Here is a 16,599-nt window from a genome sequence, read left to right as displayed (position 1 = left end):
TAGGAGTACTCTTTATGTAAAACCTCTTTATTTGGCACTAGACAGCAAGATCAGATTGTTTACAGCAAGTAAGGTTGACTGCATATTCTGGCCAGTTATCAGGTGTCTGTCTATTACCACATGCACAGCATCTTCTTGGCTTGCTGAAAAACAAAGATACACATGGGAGAATTTTGGAAATGCTCATTAAGTTTTGACCAAATGATTAGCTCTGTTCTACAAGATCACCTCACCTGTGTATGATCCACCGCTGTCTTTCACAAAGTCTTCCACCACCAAGGGCAGGTTGGCAAAGTCAGGCCTCCGCACCAGTTCAAACACTGAGGGCTTTCAGCAGAAACAAGTGACTGTTATTACTCACAACAACACACAAGATATTTGGGTTGTTCACTGCAGGGAGACTGACCCCAGTTAAGCTGTAGCCGTCGAAGATCCACCGCTGCCCCTCAGTGGCACAGCACAGTGCCGACACGCCTTGTCCCACTGCACAAACCGGCTCTGCACACAGAGACAAAAACACATCTCTACACCATCCGCAGGGACCAAAGGCGCGCTGCTTTAAGAAGGTCTCACTCACTTTGGTGAGCGATGAAGTGCGTGAGGATGCGGTGCAGCGAGCCGCTGTGTGCCAGGTCGTTCAGCGCTCCGGGACAGTCCGGGAGGAGCAGCACTTGGTACCGAGCACCTGCAGAGACCAAGGTCACCGTGAGTCCAGCCAACAGCGCTGGTCGAAACTGCCAAATGGCCGCGGAATAAATGTCCTCACCATCTACGGATTCTAGTTTGGCCGGTGTCGCGTAGGGCTTGAGGTTGAAGTCCTGCACCCATCGGGCAGTGCTTTCATCAACTCCAACAAAGTCCATCGGCTTCCCCTGCGATTAGGAAAAAAAACCACTGAGTAAGGTGCTACTGATGCTAAACTCAGGTTAAAGACAAATCTAAATGTTAAATGTATATAACGGCGGTGATTTGAATCACTGTTTGCATTATAACCGCTATGTCAGCTGATCTGACAGTAACCGGAAGTGAGGGATGCTGGGTTAAAAAAACAAATGAACGGTTTGAACACTAGATAAACATTTTCCTTTTGGTTGGGAATAGTCTCACCCCAGGAGTGGCTGTCTGGAGATTAAACACGGAGGCGACCAGGCTGAAGGACTGATGGAAAGACGCAGCCGACACTCCTGAAGAAAACGAAACACAACTTTAAACGACAGAAAACGTGGCTGCGCTGTGAAGACAAGCTAGCTAGCTAGCTAGCAAGAGATGGGAACCAGAGCTACAACACAAACAAATTAAGAAATAACGTTAGCTGATCTCTAATTAATTCAATGCTAGATTATAAGCAGTCGATGGTTGTAACGCCACGTCAAGTGGCACGAAGTAATGGACCCACCTTGAGGAGACGCACTCGCCACAATCAAACACGTTGGTTTAGCAGACATTTCATCTATCTTCTTGTTCCTTCAACAACAAATGTGTTTAGCCGTGGTTGAAATTATTGACGAGAAATCAGAGTGAAATCGTTGAATAGAAGTCCGCATTGAGGAAGTAAATGTCACCTGACAACAACATCCGGTGAAAGATTTCAGAATAAAAGTTCCCTGCATTCAATACGATCACGTTCGGAAAATATAAGCATTTTTATTTGCATTTCAGCAATCAAAATATATTTTTTATATATTCATTATTTGATTATAATTTTTCTTAAAATCATGATACATAAAAAGGATAAACAAAAGAGACAAACACTTTTGGCAAACTATTGCAAATGTAGCCGAAGCATTCCCATATTTCTCTGCTCTTTAAAATGTATTTTTGCCAATTCAAACATCATAATCTTAATAAAAAAGATATAAACAAATTTCAAAGCATGCAATGCTGTTTTTCAGAATAGAACATTGCTGCCCAGCAGCATCAATGCATCTGTAGTGTGCAGGTCTTGAAATTGATCATTTCTATAATTTAAGTTAACATCTTCACAGCATCCAGATTTGTATGAATAACTTGGCTGATAACAAGCTAACCTTTTACAATTTATGAAGTTGCAAATTTAGCAATATTAAAACAAAGTAACAAATCAGTAGGGGTCTTCTTTCAACTTTTGATAAAGGCAGCAGGTAAACATCATCCCCACAAGCTGAAATAAAAAGAAAACACGCGCTTGTTATTTCAAAAGGTCACATGAAAACAACCATTGTAAAAAGTTCCACTGCTGCCATTTTCATAACATTAAAAGAGATCAACTTGTGCTTTACTCGGGGATTAGTTCTTTACCTGTAGGAATGCAATCCCAATGCCCACTGCGCCGATAATGTACAACTGGCTCAGGATGAACTCCTCTAATTTCATAATGCAGCCTCCCTGTGGGGCACAAGGGAGGAGATAAGGTAAGAAAAGATACTGTTTGAATTTATAGTCTATCCACAGCCAAACGGACATGTCTCCTACCTCCACCTTGTAGATGTTGGAGGGGTGGTCCCGCAGCCCGCAGAGGGCACTGGGACTTTTACAGCAGCTGTCTGGAACAAGCCGCTCGTTCCCTGCGGACTGGATCCACACACTGTCTCTCCAGTCGGAGGAGTTCTGACTGCCGCAACACTGAAACTGAGAGGAAAGAGAGAAGAATCATGAGGCGATGGTGATTAACACTGATAAACGCTAAAGGAGCCAAACTGTCATTTGTCAATTCCACTTAATCTGATCAAGATGTAATAACCTAAGTAGTTATATAAGTAGTAGTAGTAGTAGTAGTAATGTAACTTTTTTTTTTATCATCCCAGCCGTTAACTCGCCTGTGATTTAAACATTTTGTATCACGTGCAAACCTCCTGCTGAAGTTTATCCACAGCATGTGTGATGCTCTCCTCCCCTGGCTGCTGGTATTTCTGCTGCATTGTCCCCTTAAGATTCTGTCTCAGCTCTTGGTCCAGCTGTGAGACAGAAATACGCACTTTAGTGGTTACGCAGAAGAAAATCGGGTATCTAATAATCTCCTCCAATCAAAAAGAAAAAGCAACATTTCTCTGTACCTTTGCAATACATGCACAGAACTCGTGACATATACAGTATATATTAACAAACACTTGTTTTGTTGCTTGACTAACAAAGTGAAAAAAAGCATTTACATCATCAACCTGTTAGAGAGACGGTTTGAAATGAAATGGAAACAGGCGGCAGGAGATTACCTGATAGCAGAAAGGGAAACACTGGAGCGAGAAAAGGAAGGAAAAAGAGGTGTGAGGAGGGAAAATAGGACAAATGAAGAACAGGCACAGAAAGGAATGCAGAGAAGTTTTTACCACAAAAAGAGTGCAGCAACTTGGCTGGTAAATAAAATACATAAATAGAAATGACAGAAGGCAAGGAATATGTTAGAAATAACATTAAAGGATTGTGGAATGACAAAAATACACATTAAGTACATACAGAAAAAAAAGAAGTGTGTGGTTTGTAGTTGCTGCGGTGAAATTGGAAATAAATAGTGGCTAGAAGTTTAAAACAATTAGTGTAGAATTACACATCGTATGAGAATTTACAGGGAAATATTTTTCTGTAAAATGATATTGTTTGACTTATATCTGTCATTATCCTTTGGTCAGATATTTGAAGACTGAAAAAACAGAAGGTAAAGCACTTCACCTCTTGGTAGGTAATGTAAGCCAGAACACCAGCGATGACTTCCAGCAGGAAGATACAGAGCAACAAGACCAGATACTATAATGGAATACAAAAGAACAAAGATGTGTATAAACTTGGGGCAAAAAACTGCATTTACATTTTTTTTAAGTCAGTATATCTCTGCTAAAATATAAAAACGTATATAATATTGAAGTAAACATAATGTCACAGAGCTTGAGCAGCTTTGCTGTTTTTAGTTCTCTGCATTAAATCCTCCCACTTGCGACTGTCTCTCTCACGCACGTCCAAGCAGCCGCCAGCGATGCCGTTCATTCCTTGAGCATGAGCCGCACTCTAAATCCAAACTCTTAAAGATACACTCACTGCATGGTTTTACAGTCATGCCTGTCTGACATAATGAGCAGGTGACAAAAGGGCACCAAGGATTACCTTTGCAAACACAGACCAGGTTGTGTGTGTGTGTGTGTGTGGACAGGAACTCAAAAGGGCCTTTCCTTGGTGTCTCATTCCACATAATTGAACGGGGTTAATGCTTTAAAGGAGTCTTATCCTCATCATCCTACCACGATCAGAAGACTCTTCATCTCCTTGAGAGTGGCACAGCATCCGATGATCCCGGTCACTATCACGATGACCCCGGCGGCGATCAGGAGATACGCTGAGACCGAGTACAAGCTGGAGTTCAATAGACTGATGTAGTCGCTCTTTTCCACCATAGTCCACACTCCCACCGCCAGCACGGTGCCTCCTGCCAGCTGGAAGAACAAAGTTATCAGCTCGACTCAAGCCAGACGCCGAGATCAAGATTGCAGCACGTTCTTTATTTTTTTTTTTTTTTTGCAGGCTCTTAAAATGTGCCAGTGATGCAAACAAGACAACGCCTCACTTTCTCCCTGCCATGCGTCAGTGTGGAAACTTGGTGATACAACATTATACAATAAGAATCAGTAAAAACTTCAGCTAAGAAAGAGAAGAGTTTAAAAGAAAGGTTAGATTTAGATACGTTGTAACTTTCTGTGCGTTGGTAACACAAAATTGTGCTTTAAATGTAGTTTACGGAGACTATACGGCACATTAAGGAATACATTGTATGCAATAGTGAAATTGTGGACGTCGTGAAGTTACTCCATGCTGAGAATCTCTGGCATCTGAAGCTTGACATGTCAGCCAATAGAGCTCTGAACACAGAGACTGTCGCCTTTCATACACATGATTTATTTACTTACCCAAAAGAGAATATTAAAGAGAAAAAGTAGATATTTCAGACAGATTGTCCCACAGCTGAGGGATTTTTCACCTTGAGCTTCCATTCTAAAAAAAGAAAAATGTACATGAGGGTATTTTTATTTTTATTTTTTTACACACAGGGAGCGCTTTACCACATGAAATACTTTCTGGAGAAGATTTGACATCAAAGCTGAATCCGTTCCTTCAGAATGGAGACGAGATGCTCAGAGAGCAGCTCAGACCCTCCAACACAGATTTCATACAAACAGCCAGACTCCAATCATACAATCCTCCATCTCCTCTATACTCGTAGCTCGTAGTCAGCTGGAGTGTGAAGAAGTCATTTGACCTTTTTGTAACACGTTTTAGTTTTGGGTGATTTTAAACAATGAGCAAAAAATAGAAGACAGGCCATTTCAAACTTTAAAAAAGCTGGTTTAACAGCGAAATGGCACAAGGGCAGAGATTAAATCAAATATGTTTTGAGGGAAACATACTTAAGAACTTGTGTCCCGTGTCATCCAGCAGCCAGATATATATTTCCACCAGCCCAGTAACTTAACCTGATCTATTCAAATCCTAGTGATATGCTGCCAACTTTAAAACTCTACGATATGAATTCAAGGTCTATGTCTGTTTTTATCCTGCTTTAAATTTCTATTCCATGAAAGGTCGGCGCACCAAGCATCATGAGAGAAGTTGATTTTAGTTATTTCAGTGAACACAGAAAAACAAATCAGGAAAAGAGTAAGAATAAGTTACAATAACTAACAAAGGAATTCAACACATTAAAATGACAAGACTCTTTTCCAGTTATGTGACAAACTACTCCGTGGGGAAAGTGACTGTCCAGCAGAAAGAAACAACATTTCTCCTGACGGTCACAAGAGTTATTTTTAACTCATTGTGTCATGGAAAAACTGCTCTCCCTTTCCGCTGAGACTCAAATACTCCTACCTGATTTCAGAGGGTGGCCCCCGAAGGATGTGGTTTATCGAGGTAATGTCTTCCCAGATCCTACTGACCGCCGCTGAAGGTTAACTGCGACGGCGTCAGTTCTCAGTTGACGCTTAGATCAGCGGCTCCTCCTCAAGCGTCTGAGGGTCGCTCTTCTTTTGGCTCAACCGTCGGCTCACACCGAGTGCATGGCTGCCCCCAGCTGGTTTCTCCTGTGCAGCTCGTCAAATATTGTTCAAAGAACCTCAAAAAAAAACTATGGAACAAAAGCGCCATGATAAAAAATATATTTATTTGATAGATTGTACAGAAACATAACATAAGAAAACATTACTGATACTGTTCAGTGAATTTGTTCACAGAAAGATTCTGATGTCGGTGTCATCAAATATTTTAAGTGACCTTTGGGCTGGGAGCTTATGTGAAGTCTTTCAAATGCCTTTTTTTTCTTGGTTTATGTGCAGCAGCCTCTTTTTTCCATAAGCTCAGTCAGTAAAAGAGCATCTTCACATTGCCGATCATGCTGGGAGACTAACATCCTGAAAGGAAGAAAATGATTGAGTAATAGCGCGGCAGAAACCACAATATTAGTTGTTTATATAATTGATGCTCCTGCCTGGCTTCATCTCAGGTTTGTGTCAAAATATCATATGAGATGCATTAAAGGTATTCATAACAAAGAAATAAGATGCCATACCCGGCCAGATAAGCCATCAGCTCCTCCACGTTACATCCGGTCTTTGCACTGCACTCGTAAAACAGAGCCTGGTGCTTCTGTATAAAACATATTATTTCATTTATTTCAAAGCTAATGTTCCTTCGTTAGCAAGGAAATTGTGAGTAAACCACTCTGGAAAGTGGTTTGAATATTCAAATGTGCCTTACATCTGCGAGTCTCTGGCCTTCCGCTGTTTTCACTTCTCTGCTGTGACCTTCTGCCAGGTCCAGCTTGTTCGCCAGCAGCATCAGGACGGCACCGTCACACATCTTCTCCTGGGGAAGACACTTATTAATGCGGAAAAATGTGGGGAAAAAAGGTGAGAAATGCGATCATATTATTTTCCTAGACAACCGAAAATAAAAATCCAAATTGAGCATCAGCGTCTATGGATCATCAATCAGACGGACGCATGTTCAAATTCGTTGGATAGTGTCGGCGATGCATACGGTTTTCTCTCTATTGCATCTCCACCTGCTCACCTTCACAGAGTCCATCCATGCTCTCACAGCTGTGAAGGACGAGGTTTGGGCTACGTCATACATGGCAAGGATAGCGTCGGCTTTGCGGTAGTACTGCTCAGTTATGCTGCGAAACCTAAACAGGATTAAGAAAAAAAAAAAAAAAAAAGAATCATTACACCGAAAAAAAAAAAGGCAATGGAATCAGAAGGTATGTCAATTATGAAAGGCCATAAAAAAAGGCCGGTAAACATGTGAATAAACTGTGATACATCTGACCTCTCTTGCCCTGCAGTGTCCCACAGCTGCAGGGTGATGATGGTGGAGCCCAGAGTTAAAGTCCTCATCTGGAAATCAATACCTAGAAGCAACGTGGACCCATGATGCCATACATGTATAGCTACATACTCAGTGAGGAGCACCTTAATCATTGTGGTAATAAGAGAAGAGTTTACCGACAGTAGCGCTCATTTTACTGCTGAAGCGTCCTGTGCAGTACTGCTGGATGAAGGAGCTCTTACCGACCCCCGAGGTGCCCAGGAATACCACCTTGAACACCCGCTGAGGACTGACAATTGTTCTCTGAAGTTCAGGTAAAAGGACCAAACTCAACATTATGAAATCTGAGTCCCGTTTATGTTCTCAGCATTTAAGAGGATGCGACTTTAATCTGTGCTCCATCAATGCTCTTAGGATACTATTTTCATCATGACGTTGCTGCAGTGAGTTGGGATAAATGTTAATTGAATATGTTCCCTACCTGAGTTTGCACCTGTTCAACGTTTTCTCTGACTCTACGTGACGGTTGGTGTCTCTTGGATGAGTTTGTGACCTCTGTGTCTTTGTCCTGCTCCAACTCATCCGATGAGCCCAGCTGTCTTCAGGACCAACGAATACACAAAGTTAGTTGCTGTCTGTGGTGATCTGCGTTGCATTACTGCAAAAATGGTTTATGTGATATCAAATGGCGTCATACAAACCTTTTCAGTAGCTTTTCTTGCAGTAAGTAGTTACCTATAATTGACCCTTTCTTCTGCAAAGGCTTTGTGACATTTGGATTCTAAAAGTTTTTGTGGGAAGTGAGGCAGAAGAAATGAGTGGCATTAAGATTTTAATAATTGACGTTGTAAATAGAAACCTACCATTAACTGTTTTCTTTATGTAAACACTAATTGAAATGAAGTATGTAAAAAAAATTGAATCCAATTGTGACATTTATTAATATGTAGTTAAATATCACAATCATGTGTCAGCATCAATACACCTGTTGGATTCAACAACAACCGACCGGGACTCGGTCTTGTAACAGTTAATGTGCTCTCTTGTAATGTACAATTACATGTAATTATGTCTTCTTTGTAGATTAGTTGTTCAGAAACGTTGAACAAGAGATGATTGTCAGTGCACATTGAAAATAACAGGCACGGTTTTGGTAAAAATGTTTAAGAACGTGGATGGAAATAGATTATGACTCCTTTGTGAATTGTGATGAACAAAAGGCTTTATTAGTTTAGTAAATACTGACACATTTTAGTTTATAAATAGTGATTTTGTCAAGTGTCATTAATAAACATATCAACACTGTTTTCTTTAAATTGGTACAGGTTCAATAAATGTCTATTCAAACGGTTATTTCACTTCCCTGACTATATCTACACAGTAAAAAACAGTTTTTTCTGACATTGCAAAAATCCCAAACGGGTAAAATGAACACATGTTCAATCAATAACCAAATAACAGCTGCCCATATAAATAATGATTGTCCACGGGAGGGAATGAAGCATGAAGCTGAGCTTAGGTGGGATAAATCTGCTGTGACCACGGGGTACAAAGGTCTTCACTGAGGTAATAAGTTAAAGGCAGAGAAGGACGGACAGAGCGTCGGTGACTAACCCTCTTCTGGGACTGTTGGGCATCCTTCTCATCGCGCAGCCTTTTGTTCATATCCCTAAAATGAAAGAGAACAAACATCACACTGGCTGATGTAGACAGTGGTGGTAGTAGTTGAATTGAAAACAGGGAAGTTGCATTTATTGATTCATTTATTTAAGGACACCAATGTATTTTTTAGGGATTTTTCTTAAAACTTCCATATGAATGAACTCTGATTGAAACAGCACAACGTTGTTCAGACGTACCTCAAGAGCTCCAGTTGTCTCAGGAGACTTTCCTTCTCTTTCTGCATGTTCCGTGACACCTTCATCACGTTTCTAGGGTCAGGCAAACAAACAACAGATATTAGAGATTACTCTTTATTCTTTTTATTGTCTACAAAACCAACAACAAATGTTATTATAATACATCAATAAGCCACCCTGTTGCTACGGGCGACACACTCTTTTGTCAGGAAGAAAATAGGCACCTTTGTTTATTTAAAATCAATCACACGGACACTGGCGTCATGCATTTAATACTCACTAAAACTGACTAAAATGTGTATTAATCCCCGAAAAAAAATAGTCTCCAACAGAAATGAAAAAACACGTATAGGCTGACAGTTACAGGGCTGAGCAGTCAAGTTTATACATACCAATCTCTAAAGAATGAATAATAAATAAAATACTTAATATTGAATTTGTATTAGTATCCTTGTATGTAAACTGTTTGTGTACGTATACATTATTGATTCTTTAAACAACAAAAAATCGCAACCACAACCATGCAAGCCTTGCCCTTATCTCTTGGTAGTCTTCTTCTGCTGTAGCTCTCACCTCTGTCTGGCCTCTTGCTCCCGGGCAGCGCTGACCTGCAGCAGGCTGAGCTGACCCAGAGCGGCCTGCAGCTGCTCCCTGCTGCGCTCCACCTGCTCCTGCAGCTGGACGTTGAGGCTCCGCAGCAGCTGGTTCTGCTCCTTGATGTTCGCCCGTTCAGAGCTCATCTGCCCAATTCGGTTTTCCAGCTTGGGACAAAGGACAGGTCCTGTTGAGTCATTCGTTTAAGTAAAAGTCCTCAGAAATGACAGCGGTGCTATTTGAATGTATACCTCTCTTTGTTTAGCGAGCGTATTCTCCAGCTCTTGCTCGCGCAGCTTTACCTCCTCCTCCAGTTGTCGCCCTTTTTGCTTCTGTCCAATACGGTCCTAGATTTCCCAATAATTCGATTAAAAGCTGTTGGGATGATGATTTTTTTTTAAAAGGCACAAACGCTGGACTACGGAGCACAAGTACGTACCTGAGACAGACACAGGCGCTTCTCCCTCTCCTCTCTCATTTGGTTTTCCATTTCTTCATATATGGAGCGAACAACCTCGTCGTGTTCACTCTCCCGCCTGAAACGCAAAAGATTTTAGAAAACACAAAACACGTGTGAACGGGGCACAAAGAGTTGTTCCACAGGCAGAGGGCGGCGGGACGGGGGCTGTGACCTGTGCAGAGCTTGTTCCAGGCTGTCTCTCTCTCGGATGGAGTCCTGTAAATGCGACACCGCGTGGATCAGCACGCCGTCCAGGACGCTCAGCATCTCCGGTCTGTCCCGCTGGAGTTCACACCAGAGAGAAGAGAGCTCCTGCCGACTGACACAGGAAAACCACTATTAAAACAACAGAGGACATCCACCTTCCACCAGCTCGGGACCCCTAACCCACGTCACCAAAAGACAAACTATAAATTGATATATTTATATCTGTGATAAGCTTCGGGTTTCTTTTCTGTTAAAGTTGTCCAGTTCAACGTTTAGCATCAAGAAAGTCATATTTTATTATCATTATATACAATATAAAGAGTAAACTATCTACAATATATCACATAAAAGATATCTTGTTTCCAAAGTTGTATCGAAGTGGCAAAGAATCATGCTATTTACAGCATCTTAACCACCCGTGTGCTAATATTTGTAGCTATACAGCTATACAGTTGTCCGTTTTGTGGGTGTGCCTTGCTACAACCTATGGCGTACTATTCAACAGTCCTGTAACATATCCTGCCAAAGGAAAACCTTTTAAGGAACATTTGAGGGTGCAGTTTGAGTTGTAAACCACAGCTGTAGAACTCCTGGGGGAATATTCAGAGCGCCGCCTGGTGGGGAGTGGCTGTGTGTTAGTGAACTTACTCCTTAAAGAGTTTGTCAGCTCCCAGTTCCATCAGTATGTTTACAAATCGAACTGCAGGACTGTCCTGGGAGCAGTCAGTGTGGCCTGTATCTTCTGATTCGTTTAGACTTGGCTCCGGTGAGTCCTCCAGCCCCACTAGCTCGCCTGCATCCCACAGCGAGAGAGAGAGAGAGACCAAACACTTGGTTTATTCTGCGGTCATAGGGAATACTGGTGTCAAAGTACAACACTGACCAAGTCCTTTGTTGAACTCAACAGGAGTGAGGAATCCATTGCTGTCTCGATCAAGACTCTCAAACACCGTCTCCAGCTGTTCAGGGGACAGCGGCAACTCCACCTGCAGCCTCTGAACGGAAGAAGATGGGAGGATCAACAACCTACGACCAGCCCCAATTTTCATTATTCTAGTGCATCGGCCGCTCACCTGCATATCGCGCTTTGTGATGAAGCCTTTTCCTTCTTTGTCACACAGCACAAACAGCTCCTTGGCCTTGCCCATGGTCTCTACCAGCGGGCTTCCTGGCACGGCGTCTCTGGGTGAAGCCAGTGGACTGCAAACACCCTGGCTGGGTCTGGGGCTCCCCGCTGATAGGACTCGCAGTCTGGGGCTGATGGGTACTGCCTCGCCGCTGCCTTCGCCCACCAGCACTTCGCCATCCTTCAGCCACGTGGACATAACTGCACACAGGCAGACAACTATGGGTGTGGAGCTGGTGTATATTTTCTTAAATATTGTGCACTCGTCGACCTCCAAGTTGGTCATTCGGGTTTGAATGCTTAACTTTATTTGTCTGGGAGTCATGAAAAGAACAGTTGGATCGTTAAACACACCTCAACCAATATATATATATATATATAGTAAAAAATTAAAAAAGATTTCCTTTGTCAAAAATCTGTGTGCACTGCATAGCTTTTTAAACTTTTTTCACTTTTGGTAAAACAAAAGAAGCTATTTAAAGACGTCGCCATGGATTCTGGGAGTTTTTTTCATCATGCTTTTTAAAAAAAATCTATTTATGCAATTGTTCATTCTTATAGTCCCAATGAAAGTGTGCAGTATTTAGCGAGTGGATACCACAAGTCTGACATCATCATCAGATACACCCATTTTTACTTTCTTGATGAACCACTGTCAATTAGGAAATACTTTGGATCTTGTCTCTTGGCGCTGCAGCATGTTGTGAGAGGCGGCCCTGCAGGTCCTCCCTTGTCAAACACAAAGTGCAGAACAACCAAGCTGCTACTTTACACGTTAACTTCAGATCAGGTGGCAGACATGTTCAAACCCAATTAGGTTTAAAAACTGTCTCAGATGGTTATATCTATAGATGTAAACAACTTAACGTCAACTGAAGGACTATATAGTCTATACTGTATCTATGCAGTTGGCCTAAATTGTTTATTTAGAGGACAGCAAATGTGATGCTGCGTCACTGCCATGAGCAGCAGGATGTGTTGAGGTTAACAAACAGGATGATATCATGTGAGGGGAGTTTCTGCGTACTCAAAGGGGAGGGCGGATTGCCTTGGGACAGGAGATGCAAATAAAACATTTGCAGTTGTTTGCATTGTAAGAAGTACCACAAATCGCAAACCAATCTTACTCTTCGGGACTACAGCGGATATATGGCTCAGTTTCTCCACAAACGTTCATAAAACTGTGATTTATGACAGATATCAGCAGAAAAAATGATCAGTCTTCATCTTACATTGAACTGCATGAAGGTTTTAATTCATAAATATTACCCCACCACTCCTTTGTAAATTCTCGCCGGCCATGCAAACTATGATCATAAAGGTACAACCTAAAATAATGCACTGATAACAGCTCGTAAAGATTATTGTTTCAGACCCGTATAACAGGGAGATGTGTTGGAATCAGAGAGAACAGGCTATGCAAACAGAATGTGTTGAGGATTTCGTATTTGACAGAGAGCCACACAAAAGGTCAAATAAACTTTAATAAGGTGTCACTTACATTCAGGAACACCACGTTATCGCCTACAAACCTGCCCAACTTCTACCACATTTCAGAGAAAGACTAAACGTTACGCTTTCTGAGAAAAGTCAACACTCAGTCACACTTTGTGAAATGCAGATAAGAGTTTGCGACCTTAAAAACTGACACACAGCTCAAAGGCCGAGAGAATAAAATAAAAATGGCTTAACTACACGCGACCGCTTCTGGAGCATCGTAGCTAACGTTAGCTGGAGTCACCCTAACCAACCGAATAAAGTAATGTAACGCTATGCTAACGTCATTAAAGAACTAAAAACCCACACGACCGTTAATCGCGGACATTAATGCGTCACTGCGTTGCAAGAGAACAAAAACGTCTTGACGTTTCTACATGACTTCTAGAATTATTTTTTCGTATTGATTCATCGAAGCCGCTTAAACTTCAACTACTCACCCGAGGTGATCTGGACGCAGGTGTCTTCTACCTTAGATCCGCTCGCATTAATCACGTAATACTCGCATAGGCCGCTGGGTGGCGGTAAGCATCGGATGTGATGGAAGTTTACCGTAATGCTTAGTGTAACCCCTCGAACGGGTCCCCCCCCCCAAAAAATGTGCATGTTATTTTTTACACCCACACAACAACGTTACGTAGTCATGTTGAGGAAATAAAAGAGCGACTGCAAGAAAAATGACAACTAAATATACTGTAATCCCTGTAGATATTTCGATGAATATTTACAGAACCTCTACGTCTATTGTTACGGTAATAACCAGCGTTGCCATGGAATCTACGGAAATACACGCTGGGAAGCGGCAGTGGACGCTGCGTGTGCGAACCATTGTCCGCAGACTAAAGCAGGAATCTGAGGATTGCAGCTGTTCTTTCTTGCTCCGGGTGACGTAGTTTCATTCTTCGCACGTTTTATTCTGGTAAATTGGTGTTTCGTGATTTGTATGAGTTCGTCTTAGAATAACATTTAGCACGCAGCAGAGTGAACGTGGTGATGGTTATAACTTCACGCCTGGAGGGAGTTCCTCGAAGTCGAAGAAGAAAGCCCGAAGGATTTGTTGTGGAAATCAGATTTTCTGCTGCCCGGAACAAATAACTGTAGCCTGCAGTCGTAGACAACTTTTAGATTAGCTGCCTGCAAAGTAACACAACAACAAAGGGATACAATTAACGTTAGTGGTGTTTGCGTAACGTTGGATGCAAATGATCGGTAATCCCAGTTTTGACCTCTCCGTATTTGCACGTGTAACAGCCAGATTGTGTTAGTTATACTGCTATTGTGTAGAGACACGTTATCGTGCATCAAACCCTCATTCGCAAAGATGGCGGGAGAAAAAACACACCGCCCGACCACCTTGTTTCACCGCTTTTCTGTTCTCCCTTACAGGAAAATGCAACAGACGAGGAGGGTCTCTGCGTCAAAGATGTCAACGTGCAACATTTGAAACGATCGAAATCATCGAATGTGCTTTCTTGAACTACCTGCGATCATCACAGAGAAGCCTCTTTTCCGAGAGGACATCAACATGTTGACTGACAGGAGGAACAACCGGGAGTGAAAACATAAAGCAATAGACCAAGTAAGGGAAAAAGCCTGTCTTACTATGTTAAAGAACACGTTGTGAAGCCTCTTTTTTACTAAAGAATGTAACTTAGGCTTTTATAGACTTGTGTCCCCATCAAGTACCTGCGTTGAGCACCGTTCAAAGACAGGCAGCGGGGAGGTGAATGCACTGGGAGCCGTGGTGGTTTGCAGCCCCTGAAGATGCTCCAGACTGGTAATTACTCACTGGTGCTGCTGATCCAGATGACACTGTTGACCTATGACCTCTTCGTCAACTCCTTCGGTGAACTCTTGAGGGGAGCGCCGGTCATCCAACTCGTGCTTTTCATGTAAGTCATTGAACGACATTAAGTCAACATTTCTACTCTCTGGTTTATATGAAATTAGCATCTTTATTACTTAGTTGTAGCTCTCATTTGGGAGAAATGAAATACAACTACAAATGTTTAAAGGCTAAAAATAACATTTACAAAATAATTTATGATTAATAAACCAGTCCTTCAGTTGAATGAAACCGCAGCTTATCGGCATTTGGAATAGTTAATGAATATAATTCATTGTTTATTTATATACGCAAACTATTTCACTATGACGACCTCTGCACGTTGACGTGATGTTTTATCTTTGCGTTGAAAATCCACTTCCTCCTCTCTGACATGATTTTTTAGTATTTTTTATGCATTGTTCACACACAACCACAAACCATTATTACATTGGTACAATTTGTTTCTACAGCATTCAGGACATTGCCATCTTGTTCAACGTGATCATCATTCTGCTGATGATGTTCAACACCTACGCGTTCCAGGTCGGCCTGGTGTCCCTCCTCCTGGAGCGCTTCAGGGCTCTGCTGATATTCTCTGCTGTTTACCTGACGCTCAGCATCGGCTTTCACTGCTGGGTGTTGGTAAGCTTCCTCACACCAACACCTGAATGTCAAAACGGGCTCATTTTAGAATCTTAGTAAAATGTTGAATACCTTATATCAGAATAAATGTGGGGCTGTTTAATCCATGCAAACTATGCCTGAAAAGTATTTTTCTTTTCCCAGAATCTTAGATGGTTTGAGTCAAACCGTTTCGTTTGGACAGATGGTCTTCAAGCTCTTTTTGTTTTCCAGAGAACAGGTAATTGGTCGATTAAATTCACAGGTGAACTTTCCATTGCAACTAATCTATTTGATGTAACTGTACTTATTTTTGTTAACAGGGGCAGTGATGTATTACTACTTATACAAACGAACAGCTGAGTACATGGGCGACCCGAGGCTGTACGAGGACTCTCTGTGGCTGCGGGAGGCCTTTGCGCGAGGTCGTCAGTGAAAAAGAGAGCAAAGTTCTTCTGACTATTCTGAATTTTTTGGATGTTTGCATTTTTTTAAAACACGAAGCAACGTCTCAACCATCATGTGTTTACTGGCGTTTCGTAGCCAATCAATCTATTGCTTAAACGGTTTAGTGGCAGGTAAGCCACCCATGGTAGTATTGCATTAAGCAGGATCGTCTCTCTTAATCTATGTGGCCTTTGTAAACCAAATTGAATTGCAGACAGAATGGAACACATTGGAAGTAGTAGTAGTATATGGGGAAGTTTGTTTTGATCTATGTGCATTAGTAGAACATGTGATTTGAGGAAAAGTTATTCTCCCATGCAGGAGGATTAATTATGCCTTATGTAAGGTTACTATGCAGATTACATGGTTAATGTTATTTTAATAAGCCAATTTTATGTGATTCCAGTTGTCTTTTAATGGGGATCTTTGAATAGTATTCCCACTGTTTGTATTAAATAATCCTTCTCTAATCCAGGTGTAATCCCAAGAGTCGGTATTGTGCTGTAGACAAGGTGAAACAGAGTGCTCTATTTTTAACAAAGATTAATCAGGGATTTGGGTTTTAAGTTCCACTAGTGAAACGCATCAAAAATAGTCTTCAGTGCGTCAAAATAACCTTCTAATCTCAATGACCCAACAGGTCAAGTTCCAGCGAACGTCAGGTCTCCTCTGAATA

At 41.8% G+C, this 16,599-nt stretch overlaps 4 protein-coding genes across 17 annotated transcripts; 1 reads left to right on the top strand and 3 right to left on the bottom strand.

The window, feature by feature from the left end:
• Positions 1 to 9: 9 nt before the first annotated feature.
• Positions 10 to 1,585, bottom strand: gatd1 (glutamine amidotransferase class 1 domain containing 1). Of its 2 annotated transcripts, XM_040162028.2 has the most exons (7): positions 1,397 to 1,585; positions 1,108 to 1,184; positions 767 to 872; positions 578 to 685; positions 407 to 498; positions 234 to 327; positions 10 to 143 (listed from the first exon to the last, which is right to left on the bottom strand). In XM_040162028.2, the coding sequence occupies exons 1-7, from the start codon at positions 1,443 to 1,445 to the stop codon at positions 28 to 30; spliced, it is 642 nt and encodes a 213-aa protein (XP_040017962.1). In that variant the 5' UTR covers positions 1,446 to 1,585; the 3' UTR covers positions 10 to 27. The 2 variants fall into 2 exon arrangements, with proteins under 2 accessions (XP_040017962.1, XP_077939538.1); XM_078083412.1 differs by having other exon boundaries at positions 578 to 872.
• A 39-nt stretch (positions 1,586 to 1,624) lies between these two features.
• Positions 1,625 to 5,991, bottom strand: cd151 (CD151 molecule). 2 transcript variants are annotated; one of them, XM_040162026.2, is made up of 9 exons: positions 5,827 to 5,991; positions 4,869 to 4,953; positions 4,206 to 4,397; positions 3,643 to 3,717; positions 3,189 to 3,209; positions 2,829 to 2,933; positions 2,452 to 2,607; positions 2,278 to 2,364; positions 1,625 to 2,140 (listed from the first exon to the last, which is right to left on the bottom strand). In XM_040162026.2, exons 2-9 carry the CDS (start codon positions 4,950 to 4,952, stop codon positions 2,081 to 2,083), a joined length of 780 nt encoding a protein of 259 aa, XP_040017960.2. In that variant the 5' UTR covers position 4,953; positions 5,827 to 5,991; the 3' UTR covers positions 1,625 to 2,080. The 2 variants fall into 2 exon arrangements, with proteins under 2 accessions (XP_040017960.2, XP_040017961.2); XM_040162027.2 differs by lacking the exon at positions 3,189 to 3,209.
• A 107-nt stretch (positions 5,992 to 6,098) lies between these two features.
• Positions 6,099 to 13,547, bottom strand: cracr2b (calcium release activated channel regulator 2B). 4 transcript variants are annotated; one of them, XR_013451240.1, is made up of 18 exons: positions 13,468 to 13,547; positions 11,478 to 11,731; positions 11,288 to 11,399; positions 11,053 to 11,197; positions 10,370 to 10,516; positions 10,177 to 10,273; positions 9,989 to 10,084; positions 9,717 to 9,904; positions 9,144 to 9,215; positions 8,899 to 8,953; positions 7,986 to 8,065; positions 7,766 to 7,883; positions 7,461 to 7,573; positions 7,285 to 7,366; positions 7,027 to 7,141; positions 6,712 to 6,819; positions 6,524 to 6,600; positions 6,099 to 6,365 (listed from the first exon to the last, which is right to left on the bottom strand). XR_013451240.1 is itself a non-coding variant. In XM_040162020.2 (18 exons), exons 2-18 carry the CDS (start codon positions 11,727 to 11,729, stop codon positions 6,281 to 6,283), a joined length of 1,956 nt encoding a protein of 651 aa, XP_040017954.2. In that variant the 5' UTR covers positions 11,730 to 11,731; positions 13,468 to 13,533; the 3' UTR covers positions 6,099 to 6,280. The 4 variants fall into 4 exon arrangements, 3 of the variants coding, with proteins under 3 accessions (XP_040017954.2, XP_077939537.1, XP_040017955.2); XM_040162020.2 differs by having other exon boundaries at positions 7,461 to 7,587; positions 13,468 to 13,533; XM_078083411.1 differs by having other exon boundaries at positions 7,461 to 7,566; positions 13,468 to 13,533.
• A 231-nt stretch (positions 13,548 to 13,778) lies between these two features.
• tmem138 (transmembrane protein 138) lies at positions 13,779 to 16,393 on the top strand. 9 transcript variants are annotated; one of them, XM_078083414.1, is made up of 6 exons: positions 13,779 to 13,946; positions 14,414 to 14,606; positions 14,711 to 14,919; positions 15,326 to 15,497; positions 15,642 to 15,717; positions 15,800 to 16,393. In XM_078083414.1, exons 3-6 carry the CDS (start codon positions 14,792 to 14,794, stop codon positions 15,910 to 15,912), a joined length of 489 nt encoding a protein of 162 aa, XP_077939540.1. In that variant the 5' UTR covers positions 13,779 to 13,946; positions 14,414 to 14,606; positions 14,711 to 14,791; the 3' UTR covers positions 15,913 to 16,393. The 9 variants fall into 9 exon arrangements, with proteins under 9 accessions (XP_077939540.1, XP_077939539.1, XP_077939546.1 ...); XM_078083413.1 differs by having other exon boundaries at positions 13,795 to 13,946; positions 14,693 to 14,919; XM_078083420.1 differs by having other exon boundaries at positions 13,800 to 13,911.
• The last annotated feature ends 206 nt before the right edge of the window (positions 16,394 to 16,599 follow it).

The sequence above is a fragment of the Gasterosteus aculeatus genome, chromosome X (genome assembly GCF_964276395.1).
Source record: "Gasterosteus aculeatus chromosome X, fGasAcu3.hap1.1, whole genome shotgun sequence".
NCBI lineage: Eukaryota > Metazoa > Chordata > Actinopteri > Perciformes > Gasterosteidae > Gasterosteus > Gasterosteus aculeatus.
Note: the sequence above shows the minus strand (reverse complement) of the source record. Positions and strands in the feature narration are given on the sequence as shown.